General features: G+C 42.3%; 1 protein-coding gene across 1 annotated transcript; it reads left to right on the forward strand.

Moving 5' to 3' along the window:
- The first annotated feature begins 3,932 nt into the window (after positions 1-3,932).
- Positions 3,933-7,507, forward strand: lactb2 (lactamase, beta 2). Its single transcript, XM_053437984.1, has 7 exons — positions 3,933-4,161; positions 4,809-4,969; positions 5,072-5,192; positions 5,348-5,526; positions 5,951-6,099; positions 6,259-6,346; positions 6,899-7,507. Exons 1-7 carry the CDS (start codon positions 4,040-4,042, stop codon positions 6,940-6,942), a joined length of 864 nt encoding a protein of 287 aa, XP_053293959.1. The 5' UTR covers positions 3,933-4,039; the 3' UTR covers positions 6,943-7,507.
- Positions 7,508-17,500: the final 9,993 nt, after the last annotated feature.

The raw sequence follows: 17,500 nt of genomic DNA on the forward strand, positions 1-17,500 counted from the left end.
TCTCTCTCTCTCTCTCTCTCTCTCTCTCTCTCTCTCTCTCTCTCTCTCTCTCTCTCTCTCTCTCTCTCTCTCTCTCTCTCTCTCCCTCTCTCACACTCACTCACACATTTTTATTTCAGTCAGGACCAGGGCAGATCCAGGAGTGTAATATTTCACAACTTTTCACCAGAGATCCAGATTCAAAACAAGGTGGATCAGTCTTTTTACACTTTTAAACTCTCTCCTGAACCCAAGGGCTTAAATCTAGTCCAGGGTCTACTTTGAATTGTACCCTCTAACCCAAACCCTTACCAAATATTAATTTTTGTTTTGTTTCACACCGGAAACTCCCCCGACCTCTCACCTAAACATTCACATATATGAACCATGTCTTTCCTGTATAATAACAGACATAAGAACCCTATGATTCCAGGTGTTTTACATTTTAGCGCCTGGATCCTGCAACAATATCACGGCTGCTGTGACAAAGTTTCATGTTTCAACTTTTCAAACTCTTTTTCTCTCCTCCTCCTCTTCCTCACTTCATCTCTTCACCTCCGCTGCGACAGAATCCATCACCAACCTTCTCCTTCTCCCTCCTCCTCTAAATTTAAATCTCCCTGATTCTCTCTCCTCGTCTCTATCTCCTCGATCTCCCCCCCCCCCCCCCCCCCCTCCCCCCTTCTTCCAACTTATTTAATTTGGTATCACATTAAGGCTTCGGAGGAGAAAGTTAATTACGTAGCATTTTGAATTATGAATTGTGAAACTGTGTAGTAACATATTGCCTCATTTCTCACATCGCAGACTGAAGCCCCAATGAGATTTTTCCCGGCTTCTTTTCAGGTATCACAGACGCCAAGTTCAGTCGGAGCTTTCATACGAGTTCAATCTTTTTTATTAACTTGATATAATCTTTTTTTTTAAAGCCCACATGACACATGAAAGGCTTTGCCCTAAATACGATATTATATAAAATTAATAACGTGTAGAAAATGACTATCTGAGAGTCCTGTCAGTATTCTTCACTTAGCATTAAGCTATAATGTGGTGCCGGTTATATGAGAAATAAGGCAAAGGTACGGCCCTCTCTTTATTTTTACACGCCTGTTAAAGTTAAATTTACAATAACAATATAACACTGATAATGTATTTAACTGAAACATTTGGTAACAGGGTAATCAGACAAGATATGGAAAGAAACGTCTCATAAAACTAATAATTTGTTTGACACCATTGACTGTATAAGCCAAAAGAGAACCACATTATTTATATCGCCCCCTGGTGGCTGTGTACAGTAGATGTCATAAGCCCTGCCTGCTCCATGTTAGCAAAAGGGACATGGAGCAAAAAGTTAAAATACACGTAACTTTTTTCTACAGGTGATCTTAGAAAATATCATGTTCAGGATACGTTTGGTTTTAAATCGGATGTTTGATGATGTAAAAAAGAAAGTTCTTTATATACTGTACAGTGGATATATTCACATATATATATATTTATATTAAAGGGGGACCATCTTATTCATTTGTTGTCATTTAGTTGAACCAATTGAATGTTGCTTGAACTAAGATAATAATTTAATGTTTAATGACAACATCGAGCACGTGACGCTCAATTTGTAGATTTTATAAAGACTGTGCGTAACTTAAACGTAAGTACGGATTTGTGGTGAGATCAGACTCCCACATTTACACTCTACTTACTGTTCCTGACCCCCCCCCCCCCCCCCCCCCCCCCCATCCCCGCTTCCACTTCCCCTCGCTCGCCCCCGTCTCCAGTCATTTACATTTATATTGAATTAGAAGCCGTGGTGGAGAGCGAGTGGAGGCAGCCGAGACTGATCATAATGGGAGATTACGGGCCGACTGCACCACCATTATGTCGTGTAATTACAAAGAGAGAGAGAGAGAGAGAGAGAGAGAGAGAGAGAGAGAGAGAGAGAGAGGAGGATGGATGGATGGGGCCCCTCGATGCCCAGATGTCAGGATCTATTTCATTTAGGGGAATAATGTGTCTCTGTTTTTCAAAGCCATCTTTTTTTTCCACCTGTAAATATTATGAAACGCTGGACCAGTTGTTATGGGTCACGATTTATGGCCTTAAGGAGAATGTGAGGGAGCTCACCACTGCATCTTCATCTCGCCTCCATCTGATGCTCTACAAATGTATGTACACACACACACACACACACACACATATACAGTATATATAACTTTACCATTTGTATATGGTATATAAAACAACCAATTCACCAGATTAGTGACTTACTCGTCCTCTACTCGGTGATTTAAGTGTTTAAAATGTTCCCCATCTTATTTTAAACTTTGCTGCATCATTCAGAACCAGGTGGAGAAGAGACAGGACACTTGCTTGAAACTTAATTTATTTCTGGATTCGATGCTGAATCTAAATTCGATCAAATATAAAAAAAAATTCTGGTAATTTAAGATAAAGCAGACGGTAATAAAAAATCTTCCTCAGCTGGAAAATCCTCAGCTCACATCCCGACCCCAAAATCACTTTCAACAGGAAATACATGAAATTAAGGGGGAATAGAAGAAGGAAAGGTAAAGGATGGATGGAGGAATCTGAGATCAGATTGTGATACACTTGTAAGCTTTTTGTCTCATAAACATAAGAAGCTGTTGCTCAGATTAAAGTTCAGGACGAAGTTGGAGGTATTTCCCCCACGAATTATAAAAAACTTAAATGTATTTGTCCTTTAATGGTTTTTATCGTGATATCATTAAAGAACAATAAAGTCGTCATGAGATTAGCTCTTGAATTAATGATTATGTGATATTTCATTAACCCTCCTGTGGGCGGAGGTCAGAGGTCAGGGTCAGAAGCTGTGTGTAGTTTTACGTGGTTGAACATCTTCTAATGATTTTCGGTTCCCTGCAGTTTAAGCTGTAATAAAAACACAGATTTAAACTTTGGTATTGATGAGGGGAATAACAACAGTCATTAAGCCCGAGCTGTGAGGAGCGTCATTATCATTAACAAGTAATACAATTCTCATTCCGTGAGACGCTGATAATCTAAGACCAGTGAATATTCCAGTGAATATTCCATTGTCACTTTGGACGTGAGGCTCCACTGAGCCATTATCTGATTGGACGATGGCGCCACCTACTGTTTGGTTCGTCATACTGGTATTTTCATGGCCATTTATTGTGACAGATATTTAAAAATATAAAAAAGAAATATCCTGATAATGGGCTAAATTGGTTGTGAGCTGTGTTTGATTTTGTTGCAACTTACTTGTACTCATAACATATTCATGTGTGATATTAAACATACAACATATTCTTATGCAGTTTCTTTCGTATATATTGTTGTGTAACGCAGACTACACACTTCTTTCTTTTGATATTTTTTAATTATAATTCTCTAGGTTTGAATACATTTCAAACCCAAGTATTTCTTATTCTGGTAGAGTCGGTGTGACCATAGACTTAATCCAATAAAACATGTTATTTTATAAAGAACGTAAATATGAGCACGATGAAGATTGCCACAAATTAAGACATAAGAGCAGAATAATAATAATAAATAATTTTGTTGATATGTTCAGTTACAGGCAGCATCTATTGACGTGTGTCCGTTTTCTTCCTGTTAATAAAGTTTGTCTTGGTAGTTTTCCTCTTGTTGAGCGTTAAGAACAGAGGATGTTCCACCTTCTATGACACGTATTTGTGATTTATGAATATCAGATGAAATTTGATTGTTTGATAACAAAGACAGATACATTTGAAAAGCATGTGTAGTCAATGCAGTGACCGCAGAACAACACATGAATTAGTAACATAGCAGAGGCGTGTGTCAAATGAAACCATATAAAACCACAAGAGGCGCTGTTGAGTTGAAGCTTTTATTTTGAAGTCTTCTCCGACACACTCACATACAGGAAGTAAACATTGATGACGTAGATACCGCTTCCTGTTTACTTCCTGGTTGCTCCTTGTTGCTCCTTGTTTCCAGCTCTCTCACTTTCTTTTCGTTGTGTGTTTGTTTCTGTGTTTCTCCGGTGAACCACAAGAGTTCGGCCGCGGTCATGAGCGCCGTCATTCCCCGGATCGAGCAGCTCTCCGCCCGGGTGGTCCGGGTGCTGGGCTGCAACCCGGGACCGATGACTCTGCAGGGGACCAACACCTACCTGGTCGGCACCGGGCAAAGGTGACAGCTGGTTCACATGAGGGTAACGTAACATGACATGAGGGTTACGTAGCATATATATATATTTATATGTTTATAGATATAGATATAGATATATGAGGGGAAAGGACCTCACAACAAACTCAACTCGGAACTTTATATATTGTTTCTTTCTTTCTTGCAGCTTTAACTATCTGCAGAAATTAAATATAAATAATCCTAGTAATGTTTTCACGAGTTTATAATAATCTAAAATCTGTTGTGTCACTACCCTAGAATAGTTCTTTTATATTTTAATACTTTATATTTACATCAGGAGTGGGTCCTCTCTACGGAGGCAGCCATGTTTTTTTACAGTAGCCCAGACTGGACAAACTAAACATCTTTTGAGTTTCTATGATGACTGAAGCTACAACAGGTTCTCTCTCATGTTTGTAAGGGGGGGGGGGTTGAACAGTTGATAATTGAGTAGGATATGTGCGTATGAATCAATCGGTGGGAACAGGACCTGGAAACGCTGTCTCGTAAATTTTTAATGAGGAAATCAAGGCAGAATTAAGAAAGACAAAAAAAAATTAAATAGCAAACTGATCAAGAGAATTGAACAGAATAGAAATAGACGGATGGGAAAGTAAAAAGAGAATAAAATAATACAAGTTTGATTCCAGACGTGTGCTGATCGACACGGGAGAATGTGCCCGGCCTGAATACATCAGCAGTCTGAAACATGCTTTGACCCAGTTCAACACCAGCATCCAGGAGATCATCATCACTCACTGGCATCACGACCACACGGGAGGCGTGGAGGACATCTGCAGGGACATCGCCGGTGAGGGCCGCAGCACGTGTGGGGTGGGGGGATCTTTTAAGCACGTTTCAAGATGGTTACTTTTCATCTCTGACCTCCATCTCTCTGGTTTCCCTCCTGCAGGTTCTGATGTGCGAGTCAGCAAACTGCCTCGCACCGGGGGGGTCGGAGAGTCGGCTGGAGAGAAGAGCTACACCTTCCTCAAGGACGGAGACCTCGTCCAGACAGAGGGGGCGACGCTCAAGTCAGTTCACTTTATATGTGTTGAATAAATAGACGGCATTTCAATCATAAGAAATAAAAACAAAAAGGCCAAACGTATATACATAATACACACACAAACACACACACACACTGCTATTTGACCATGGAGCCATGTTTCATATCTGTATTTCCCAGAGTGCTGTTCACCCCGGGTCACAGTGATGACCACATGGCCCTGCTGCTGGAGGAGGAGCAGGCGCTCTTCTCTGGGGACTGCATCCTGGGCGAGGGCACGGCCGTGTTCGAGGACCTGTACGACTACATGAGATCCCTGGAGGTCCTGCTGGACTCTCAGGCCGACCTCATCTACCCCGGTGAGTGAGCTTGTGATGGTGCGTGTGGAACACTGTCCTGTGTCGTGAGAGGCTTCCCGAGTGTGTTCACAAACACACACAGAGTCAGCACACCTGAATGGTACCTACAACTCACAGACATATCTGTATCTGCGTTGATGATTGCTCATATGAAAACCTTTATTTTACAGAATAAACACTGCAGGTAAGATGTGAAATTATTTTACTTGTATTCTCCTTTTTTGGGAGGAGGTGTGTTGGAAGTAGCTGCCTTGCTCAAGGGCACCTCTGTGGGCGAGGGGAGTTCTGAACAAGTTTATTTTTATTCTCTTCTGATTTCTACCTTTTTACAATCAATCTTTATTGTTCCCTGTTCTTGAAGTTTTAAATTCTTCAACCTCAGTCTGAGGGTTGTTCATTAAAAAGTCTTTGGTTGGTTGGACAGGTCACGGCCCCGTGGTTCAGGACGCCGGCTCGAAGATCAGACACTACATCAGCCACCGGCAGCAAAGAGAGCAGCAGATCCTGGCGGCCATTCAGGACGGAGCAGGAAAACCCTTCTCCTCCATGGAGCTCGTGAAGATCGTGTATAAGGTGAAAAGATTTCCTTGGAACCTAATTCAGGCCTTGGTTCCTGCTGTGGAAAGTTCCTGTAAATGTTCCTATAGCTCCTGGCGAACGTTGTTTACGATAATAGCCGTGCTCTGGTTTTCTCTTGATTGACAGTAAGAATTCTAACTGCTTCTTCTCCAGGACACCCCTGAACACCTGCACCGAGCAGCTAATGTCAACCTGGTCCATCACTTAAAGAAACTGGAGAAAGAAGGACAGATTTGCTTGAGTAAGTAACTATCTTACCATGAACAACTGAAGAATTCATTCTGCATCAGTTTAAATAGTTTATTCAGATGCTCAAGTCAAACTAAAGCAACTTTGACCTGAGAACAGCAGCTTGATTAAAATGAGTTTCATGGTTCCGTGACGTGGAATAGGGAGAACGTTTCCTCAAGCAAGTGAAGCTGAGCTGTAGATCAGTTAAAAAAGACTTAGAGGTTAATAAAACAAACAGTTTATCTTCAATATTCAGCAGGAGACTTTAAAAATATGGATGTGTAACATGGATTTGTTACAACAGCAGTCCGAGCTCCACTCACCTCATTGATAGACTGAATAAATCCCCTTGTGTGGCTGCAGGGGGCGCTGCTGCTCAGTGGAAGTTACACAGTGTCCCTTTAACCAAATCAGAACGTCTCAGACAGTTTGGGTTCTATGTGTGAATATGAAAATATGTAAATGTGCTGCAATGTAAATCAAAAGTTGCACTCACCCACTGCCAGCTCCATTTTTAAATGCCCTAATTATTTTTTTGTTCTCGTTTTTGTTTTTTTTACAGCTGATGAGTCCTCAGAGAACATCAAATGGAAGAGTAACCTGTGATGTTCACCGAGACAATAAAGATAAAACTGACTCTAGAGCAGTTTTCAGACATGTCCTGCACAGACGTGTTCACAACAGATGAAGCGAGAGGCGGAGCAGCAGAATCCGTCTCAACGACTGTGACGGATGAGACGTGTTTTTCTGTCCTCACCAACATCTCAGCTGCTCTCACCTCGATAATGAACCTCACTGTGACCTGTGCTGCTCAGATATATTTCCAGTCTCCCACTAGAGGGCAGCATCTGCTTAGTCATTTTACTGGGTGATAACTTGAGGAGTAACATTTCAAGCTTTGCATTTTTGTTCCTGCAAACTTAACCAAGAATTTTTAAAAGATGAAATTCTAAAGTGAATAAAGTTGAATGTGAATGTGTGTTGAAGAATTTAAAACAATGAATCCTCATCAGTGTGCTGCTGGTTATTGTTCTGACCACAAATGAGGATAATTGTGTATTTGTGATAATTAAGAGATCCTTCTGAGGCAGATAGTGATATATATCTATATTCTGATAACTAATAATACAAATGACTAATCCAAATAAATATATTTGTTGTGAACCTTTGACCTCAGGCCAGCCCCTCAGTGAGTCTGTTTTCCTGTTGACTCACAGAATGGATGTGGTCGTTTTTGGGGACTTTTATACACAAAGTGCTAATTTCCTACTAACTTGACTGAAAGCAGCGTCATCACTTTGAACTTTGATCACAACAGACCTGTGAACCGAGCCAGAGTTCCACAGTAACACAGTAATGATTCCCACAGAGACCAGTTCCATTAGTGTTGTACACAGTGCACGTGTAAACCACTAAACTGTGTTTTGAAGAAGTGCCAGAAGAAGAAGAATATAAATATTAACAGTCCAAGACAAAAACAATAAACAAACACAAAACAATAATAAACTTCATTTATGTAGCATTTGTTAAAATCAGAGTTTACTAACAGCAAATCAAGAGAGATGCAATGTGACAAGCAGGCGAGACAACTACGCTTAGGTCGGAAACAAGGTCGTAAAGAAGAGTTGAACCCATAACACAGTAATATGAGGGTAAAAATAAAAGGTGAAAAGAAAAACGATAAAAAAACACGACATCACATGAAAGCAAATGTAAAGATGGGTTTTAAGAAGTGATTCAAAAGAAGTCACAAAAAAGGCAAGCATATATTATGTTAAGATATTATAAAAATAAGGAAGAGTAAGTATTATAAGAGAATGTTTTGTTATTATAAGAATAAGAGTTAATATTATAAGAGAATGTTATTATACTAGGTTTAAGTATTCTAAGAGTATGTTATTTTAAGAGCAATTATACGAGTATGTTATGATATAAGAATATAAGTAATAGTAATATTATAAGAGTACATATACATGTTTATATATATATATATATATGGTTGGTTGGGGGGGGGGGGGGGGTGTACAGTCAAAGAAAAGCAGCAGGACCGTGGAGTCTCTGGCTCAGTGGGGCCAGAGGAACCAGAGGAACATGGCGGCTCCGGCCCTGGACGCCGCTTCGTCCCGCTGATGACCCGAGTCACGCACCGGACAACACCGACACCCGCTCCCCGCACAGTCCGCACATGGCTCCTCAACTCCCGGGTAAGTTTCCCGTCGGTCCCGTCACTTCCACACATTTAAATATGACACCTTTCTCCGTGTGCCGGGACTTTACGGTGCGTTTCCCCCCCTCAATGGCGCCGCGACTTCCCCGTGACGACATGTAAACGCTGGTGTTGACCCGCACGGGTGAGAGAGGCAGGTTAACCCGGGATATAACGCGAGCGTGTTTATCCAGCAGGTTGTTTCCCACCGTGTGTTTGACCCGCGTCAGTGAAGCGTCGCCCCGCAGACTGACAGCCAGCGGCGCCGGGGCTTCGTCGGTCGCTTCCCGGAAAAACACGCTCCTCTCGGCCGCTAACAGCCGCCGCCTGCCCCCCCCCTTCTTTAATTCACAATGTTTTTACCATCCCACCGGGACCGAGCTGTTTAACTTCAGGGTCAGAAACCGCAGCTGCGGGTTTTATCTGCGTGAATCTGCGGAAGCACCGCTTCCGGTCGTCAGGTGTCAAAACAAACTTCCAGGTAACACATTCAAATCCTCGGGGGATTTTTTTTTTTTCGACACGTGTTTGTGTTGATTTGTAGTTTGATTTGAAGTTTGACATTTTCAAGCGTTAACTTCCTCAAGTGACTCGAGCCTGGCCGGCCATTTCCTCTTTGGGTTTTTCAAAATAAAACCTCGCTCTTCAGCAGTTTCAGTGAGCTGTTCGCTGACTCCACTTGGAGACTGCGTGTGAAGACAGATCGCGTCACAACAACGTGACTAGACTGTGCTAATTTGAAGAAAGGCATCAACAGGTGGATCTTCCCCCCCCCGCCACCCCGTCCAACCTATCCAAGTAAACGCCAGGAGACCATAACATTTTTAAAAGACGTTATCATCATGGTAAACAACGAGACATGTGATGCTAACGGTACACATGTTAAAATAATAAAAGGGGCATTGGCGTGTCCAACTTGAGCTCTGTTGCTGGGTAGCAGCATTAATAGGGGCGGAACCCGGCCCACGAAGGAGGCGGTCTACCTCACCCGGGTAGGCGGTGTCATTCGAAGGATGCCCCGCCCTGAATTGAGACATGGCTAGTTCGCCCCATTGGTGATACTTGGCTGTCCGATTACGAAGAGTCCCTCAAATGCTGTCGACAAATGTGTCCTTCCATCCTCGAGAAACAATGTCTCCAATGGGTGGAACCGTCCTGGCCCAGCTAATCCCAGAATTCACCCAGCGATAAGCGACAAACGGCGCCGGCAAGGTGGGCGTGGACTTGATGGCTCCCCAAAAGTAAAGCCAAGGCGCCTCGAGCGCAACTTCCCTGCTTTTATTTTGAAGCGCTAGTCGTCCAGTGTCCAGTCTGGTTCCTGTTCACTCTTGTTTATCAGTCCTGGGCATCGAGGTGAAGAGACAAGTTTATCTCTGTAATGTTTTATTTCTTTAGTAAAGTCGTATTGATGAGTTATTAAAGAAACAACAGTGAAACTGATCCTGGACAAAAGTCAGAATTGTGTAAAAACTAGATATAATTACTTAATTATTCAATTTACAGAAATCCCAATGGGAAATAACAGCAGGTTTAACATTAATGGGTAAAAATACAAGACTGACATAATCAGCAGTTTTTGATCTGGCCCCTTCTTTTAACCTGGGGGGCCGAGGAAATTACTTGCCCATGTTTCTACACCCCTGTCCATTCCCAAAAATCACATTCAGAAATTTTGCGTATCAAGCAGAATTCCTCCTCCCATTGCACATTGACCACTAGGTGCTACATTGCTTTATGTGTTTATTGGAATATAAATACAGCTCAGTTTAAACCACAACATCCAGCAGCCAGGAAGCTAGTTGCCAGTCGCAGGTACAATTCTTTGTCTTTGTTTGCAGTTGTGCTGGTTTGTCTTTGTTTGCTGATGTACTGGTATGTTACTGTTTGCTGATGTACTGGTATGTTACCATAGCGAGCCTGTAGGTTTGCCTACGTGACAGGTGACATCGGACTCCTCTGGATATGTTATCTTTTGAGGGCTGTACTTTTTTTTTGGCCCTTTCCAGCTTATTTGCTCTCCGCTGCACCCCGAGGTGAACTTTGAAAAGACATGTGCAGCAGGTTGCCAGGTTCCTGTGTGTATCCCCCATCTCAGTCACCTGATTCCTCTAACGTTTGTTTACTTAAATAGTTGAGAGGGTCCAGAGAAGTGAAACAAAAATGGCTCACGCTTGTTTTCTATATTCAAGGATCAACCTGGATCTGTTTCTATTTTGGTTTTGTTACTGCTTTATTATGATTTGGTCAACTCGGCTTTAATGTAGCGGGGTAGTAATTTGTCGACTTAAATAAATGTCAGAACGCTTCAATGCATTTTCAGCGCCAAAAGTACCTTAAAGTGCTGCAGCAAGAGTGCAGGAATGTACTTAAGACCAAGATCTTAACATGAGATTGGCAGCTTGCCCAGAGTGGGATCCTTAGTCGCTTGAATTCACTAAACCACGTGAGGGCTCAGATAAAGTCCTGACCAATGGCAGCAGCAGGAGCAGCAGGAGAAGGAGGAAGGGCAGAGGCTTGACTGTGCACTTCTCTGCAGCCGGTTTTCCACCAGGTCTTATCCTCTGCAAGCAAATCCACGCTAGAGAAAAAGTGGTATGCTCATTTTAAACCAGGGCTGGGGAACCTTTTCTAAATTCATTCTTATAACATCCTGTGTGGGCTGTACTGAATTAGTTAAGAGAACAATCCCTCTAGCCTCTCTGATGCAGTTGCTGCAAGTGCTTATCTTGTACAATGCACCGGATGTCAGATGCCATCGATGAAGATGATGATGATGATTTAGGGCTGTCACTTTAAAAAAAAATCCAGTTTGAATGAATTATCAATCCTTCCTCCTTGGCCCATACCTCAGCGTTCTTCCAAAGTACTTAGTGAAACTTCTTTTGAAAATAAAGAGCCATCATTCCACATCTATTTTCTTTTCTTGATGCTTGGACTAATGTCGTTTCTATTGACTCTCGGTATGCAGTCAGACAAGTACACCCTTGCCAGCTGATATGAGTGTGAACATGTAGTGTAGTAATGAAGTTGGACAGCATTGTCCTTGTCGAGAGTTCTAGAGAAACGAAACAAACCCACTGGAGATTTCTTAGCCGGCTCAGATTCTCCAGAAATATGTTTCAGGTATTCAGAGGAAGAGTCCACTGCACACCGTTTAACATTTAGTTTCTACTCAGATGTTTTTTATTACGTGTGAGTGTGTGAGAAAGCTGCTCTACTCAACTGTGTTTGTTTATGTGTGTCTGGCTTCTCACTACCTTATCTCACACACACACACACACACATACACACAGAGACACACACAGCCACCTGGCTTTCTGTCACGCAGGAGAGACAGTCGTCTTCCAGGTCTGATCCTCCTGAGACCAAGTGCTCTAATTAACCAGCGCCACACACACACACACACAGACACACACACTCTCTCTCTGTAAACCTGCTGCAATTCCACACCCCACAATTACTGTAATAATTGCCATTCTAGAAGGTCGATTGTAACGAAACTATTGAATATATATGTACGTGTATATAATATATAATACTCTATGTACACGCACAACCTCTACACTGCTCATAGCATTTCCAATAGCAGGCTCTGGTGTATACAGGTGACAAATTAAAGGAAAAACCTGAATCAATTGAGTGCCGATACAGATGTTTCCACATAGATGATCTGCACGGTTCACTCAACTTCAACTAACTTCCCATCATGCCCTGTGGCTGGTAGATACAAATGCTGAGCAGGAGGTAAGTCTAAATTGAGATACATTGGAAATCTCAGAAACCTCACTTGATTGAGTTTCAGACTCTCTCTGCTTTTCTGTCCCAACAAGAAGGATTTTTTTAAGCATTTGATTATCATCTCTTATACGTATCAGTCTTATCATGCTGCAAAAATAAACACGTGCACAGTCAGCCGGACCTTCCTGTGAGCAAACCTCAGTGAAAGCTGTGCAGGGTCGAAGCACCAGACCCGCGAGCCAAGTGCAGCAGGTTGCATAACAAGCGCTAATTTGGTTAGCTGGAGCTGAAGGTGGCTGTAATTCTCCTGCTCTGTGACAGCACAGCTGAGTGAGAGGGAGGAAAAGTCCATGGGCCTCCAGCCGGATAATACAAGCTAATAGCATAACAGGCTTTTGCAGAACAAACGTAGGCCGTGGCCTGAGCTATAACTGTGGTGTTCACCGATTTCTTTTTCTTTTTTTTTGGAGGAGGAGGGTGACGTTGTTGCTAGGAAAACCGCGAGGAGGGTAAACCAGTCCAAGAAGAACTGAGGTGGTAATTCAGGCCAAAATGGTGAGATTGTGTTTAAATTTAATAGTGTGGTTAAACTGCATGTTTAACACTTCCCCTGATTTCCACTTTCGCACATCCGAAACTGTAGAGAAGTGTTTGATTTCACCATCCGCTTCGACATTTGTTGCATCAGAAAATAAGGCTTTGCGGCTGACACAGCTTGGCTTGTTGTGTTTTTATTCTCCATCACACATCTGTGGCTGCAGGCCGCGTGCTGTGAGGAGGTTGTAATAATAAAAGCGTGGATGACTCTAATTGTCGATAGAAAGATTTAGAGTCGAGCATAGAGACTAAGAAATCAACGACCTGAGTATGAACATGATTCTTGTGGTTATGGTTAAATTATTATTATTATTATATGTGATATTGGGGAGAAAAAGATGTCTGATTCCAATATATTGTCTGAAGTATAAAACATTTAAATGTCTCTTAAAGAAATTGAAGTGACGGCCAAAGTGAAGTTGCATTTTCCTCTCGCTGTCAATCAAACCTCGACACTGACATGACCACTCAGAGGAAGGATACTGTGGACCGTCCTGTTGTTGAGAATTGTCGTCTCCCAGTATTAAACACAACTACACAACTTTCAAGTGAGCAAACTGAGCCCAGTCACAGCCTCAGAGCCTGAGCCTGTGTGGAGGGACATTTGTACTTGCATGTGTGCTTGTGCAATTCACAAAGCAGTTGGGTAGAGATTAGCTGTCCATCCCTCCCACACACACACACACACACACACACACATACACACACACACACACACACACACACACACTGTGACGCGCACACATGCTGACACATGCACACATTTGCAGCTCTCAGCGGTGGCAGGTGCATGTTCAAGTGGTTGTATGGTTTTGAGTTGGCTGTGTCCAACTGGCTGGGAGGGTGTCTTTCTCACACACAAACACACACACCAAACACACACAGACACACACACAGACACACACACACACACCAGAGGAAAGAGCAAGCAGATGTGTGGGCTTCTGTCCAAAAAACTTAGTTCTTCTTTTTAATACTTTTCTTTTGGTGTTGTCAGTAATCCTTTCCACACACACACGTTTGTACAGCTGTCTAGTGAGGACACTCATTGGCATAGTGCAGGGGTTTTCAAATTGGGTGAATGTGAGCCTCCCCTTAGAGTAGGTAAGGACAGCCGAGCCTCCCCTCCAAAAAAATGAATCCCGTCCGCCTGACCTAACCCACACACGCCTCTTCAGTAAATGCCATCTTTTGTGTGTTCCAGGCAATGATGATTTTCAATAACTAATCAAATGTAATGTTGAAGACATTTTATTTCCACAACTTTTTTAAAAGTGCATTCATAAACGATTCTTTGCAACAGCAAATCGCCAAAGCTACAACCAACGACATCCGACGGCTGATCGGTGCTGTGTGACCGGGCTTTAAGCGCACATTTGAAGGAGATGCACATCGTCTCGAAAAGAATCTGCACAATGGACAACTCTCTGATCAATGAACGACAACGGCATATTATCAGATCGAACAGATTCACATATTTTCATGAAATTTGTTAACGATTTCAGCCACGTACAACCTCAAATTTAAACAACAAACAAAATGCGTCAAATTCACATCATTTGCGCTACGAGCGGCATCAACCCTATGGCCCACCCAATTCATGGATTCAAGACAACACAACATTGACTTTCAATTGAATCGTCCATATCAGTGGGAACAATGAGGCCTCGCTTTTGATGCACAGAGGTGTTCGATGCGGGGCTGCAGTGCAGAGAGAAATATACACAAGTCGTCCTCCACCTGCAGCCTTGATCTGTATTTGTTTTTAATCACGGTCAGTGTGGAAAACCCACACACACACAAGTACGTGGAGGTAAAGGGGATTAAGACTTCCATAGCCCTATTGGAGATCTGGGGGAACTCGCTCTCCACAGACAACCAGAAACGCATTCAAGATCATTTTTCCTACGTTTTTTGCTGGGTCCTGTCTCCTCCCTTAATGCTGACTCCTGTTGACTTGGGACCATGAAACGATGCATTTTAAAACTAATACACGCACGCACAATTATCGATATCACTAGAGCTGCATACAGATGTGTATTTTGTTTTTGCGAGTGTCTCGTGTCGCGCCTCCCCTTTGGCTCTTTGGCGCCCCCCAGGGGAGGCGCGCCTCACCTATTGAAAACCACTGGCATAGTGCATTCCATAACACCTAACCCTAACCACCCAAACTATGAACCTAACCCTAACTTAATTCTAACCCTAAAACAAAGTGTGTCACAAAGTGGGGACTGGCCAAAATGTCCTCACTTTCCCAAAATGTCCTCAGTCTGTAGATGGTCCTCACAAAGATATCTGTACAAGAACACACACTTCCTGTATTTACCCTAATATGTGGAGGTGTTGCTTTGGCATCCCGGTCTCCTAGAAATTACGTTATGAACATGTAATCTGTCGATGCAGTTGTCACCGGATTATGTTGGCTTGATACGTGTTTGGTAAATGGTTTATATATTTATTAAAAAGACAATGTGTAGATGACCGATCTGGATCTAGTTCCCCGAAGTGTTCCAGCAGGTTTCCCTTAAAACTTTCAGACAAAATTTTATGGAAAATTGCACCAATGTAGAAAGAATCCAGGAACAACAGCTGCTGCGCTGACATGAACTGACACCGTAAAAATTCTCAATGAACGCAACAAGCTTCATTTCTATCAAATTAAAAGCCGGAAGTAGTGATAGAGTCGAATTCATTGAAACGTGTCTAACAGAAATAATAAAAGAAAGACAATGGGGGGGGGGGGATGTGGTTCACTGGAAAACATGTGATATTTCCTGAAAAGATGAGTTTTCTCCAGGTTACATAAGTCAGAGTGGGACGGCGCTCAGCGAGCAGGTAGAGACTCTCAGTGTTTTTGCTCAAGGGCACCGCAACACGACATGTGATCTGGTGTTCTGACTTTTCAGTGGAGAAAATAAAAGTTAAAGATCTTTTTTAAATGCTTCTTAAAGTAGGTTTCCCTGTCAACTCAGCTGTTCAAATAAAGTTAGTATCGTAAAATCGGATGTTAGCGAGCCGTGGGGTGAGAACTCGATGAACCCGGACCGGCACCACACCGGCCCGGGTCAAACCTCACGGTGTGAAAGAGGCTTCAAAACACTCTGACTCGTCCCCTCAGGCAGGGTCAGTGTCTGGGAAAAGCAGCAGGTCTTCTTGTTATTGTGGGCGAGAGTGAGACCTCCAGCACAACCAGTGGGTTTAGGTTTGAGGTGAAAGTCACACAAATTGTTTTACACTCTAAAAACTCAACAGTGCATTTATTAAACACACACACTCCCATACATCCGATCCTGGGTGTGTCCCCCCGAGCTGTCCGTGATGACAGAGGGATTCCTGTGGCGCCGCGAGGTGACGCGTCTCCCTCCATTGTGCCTCAGCTGTGGAAACTGAATATTATTCACTTCAGCGTTTCAATATGACCTGTGAAGACATAAATCTATTCAGCGTGGAGAGGACATTTAGTTGAGCAGTCCTGGGAAGTGTAAAGACAATAAGCGGCGTTACATCACCAGGTTATCCCAGCGTTTGCTTTCATAGTAAATATTTGTAACAGAGAGACACCATCACCAACTTGGGATGAAGAATTTGAAAGACGCGCTTATGACAGATGACGTCAGATTGAAAATGCAATATTGAATTGCATCATGGGAAGTTTAGGCTGGTGAAATAAGATTAGATGAACCTTTATTGTGGAATAGTGGAATTCTAATTTGACACAATGGGATAAATAAGTAGTAGTTTATGGGGAAATGTGGTAAGATATAAAGAGTGCACACTGCCTTCTAATAAGACCCTACAGCCGCCTTATGAAAACAAAATTAAATCCACTAGATCCAGATTTTTATTTGGATCATCTCCAAATTTAATCAAGCTCCAAGAATTTTTTGAGAAATCAACAAAATTTGGAAAACGTCCCATCTCACAATTTTGAAGTAAGTGGAAAAATTATCCTGGATCCGCCCTCTGATCCAAATCTGCACCAACATTTTACAGATTCTTTCCTGGAACATTTTACATCCGTCCACCAAGTTTCGTTGAAATCAGGCATATGGTTTTTGCGTAATCCTGCTAACTAACAAACAAACAGATGCCGATCCACAGCTGAGCCCCACCCACAGGTTGACATGATTGGCTACTTAGGTTTGTGACATCACAAACTCTGGTTGTTTGTGAATCTTAAATTTATTTTTAATCGAAACTCAAAACGGAAACATGTTAATATGTTGTTAACATGTTGTTCTTCTTTTATGTGTTTTGCAGACGGTGCAGATTGATGTCAAAATGTAACACTTTGTGGATATTTACCCAGGATGCCTTGCATATGAGGTAAGTGAGCTCATTAAATTATGCCAAATCATTTTCTTATTCTTCTGGTTTTCGTTTACCTTTTTCCCTTTACCCATAAAATATAGTGAATGACTAAATGCCGGTGTTCTACATCAGGTCATTTCTAAATCAGGAATGAGGATTATAAAAAATAGGTTTATGATGATATAAATATGAACGCAAACATTTCAATTAAATTGAAATATTCACATTAAACTCAAATTGGACGCACACATCGTGAATCTGTAAAACCGAAGAGATCCAGTCGCTCTAAAGGAAAAAAACTATCGGATTTAG

The sequence above is a fragment of the Pleuronectes platessa genome, chromosome 13 (assembly GCF_947347685.1).
Source record: "Pleuronectes platessa chromosome 13, fPlePla1.1, whole genome shotgun sequence".
Classification (NCBI taxonomy): Eukaryota; Metazoa; Chordata; class Actinopteri; order Pleuronectiformes; family Pleuronectidae; genus Pleuronectes; species Pleuronectes platessa.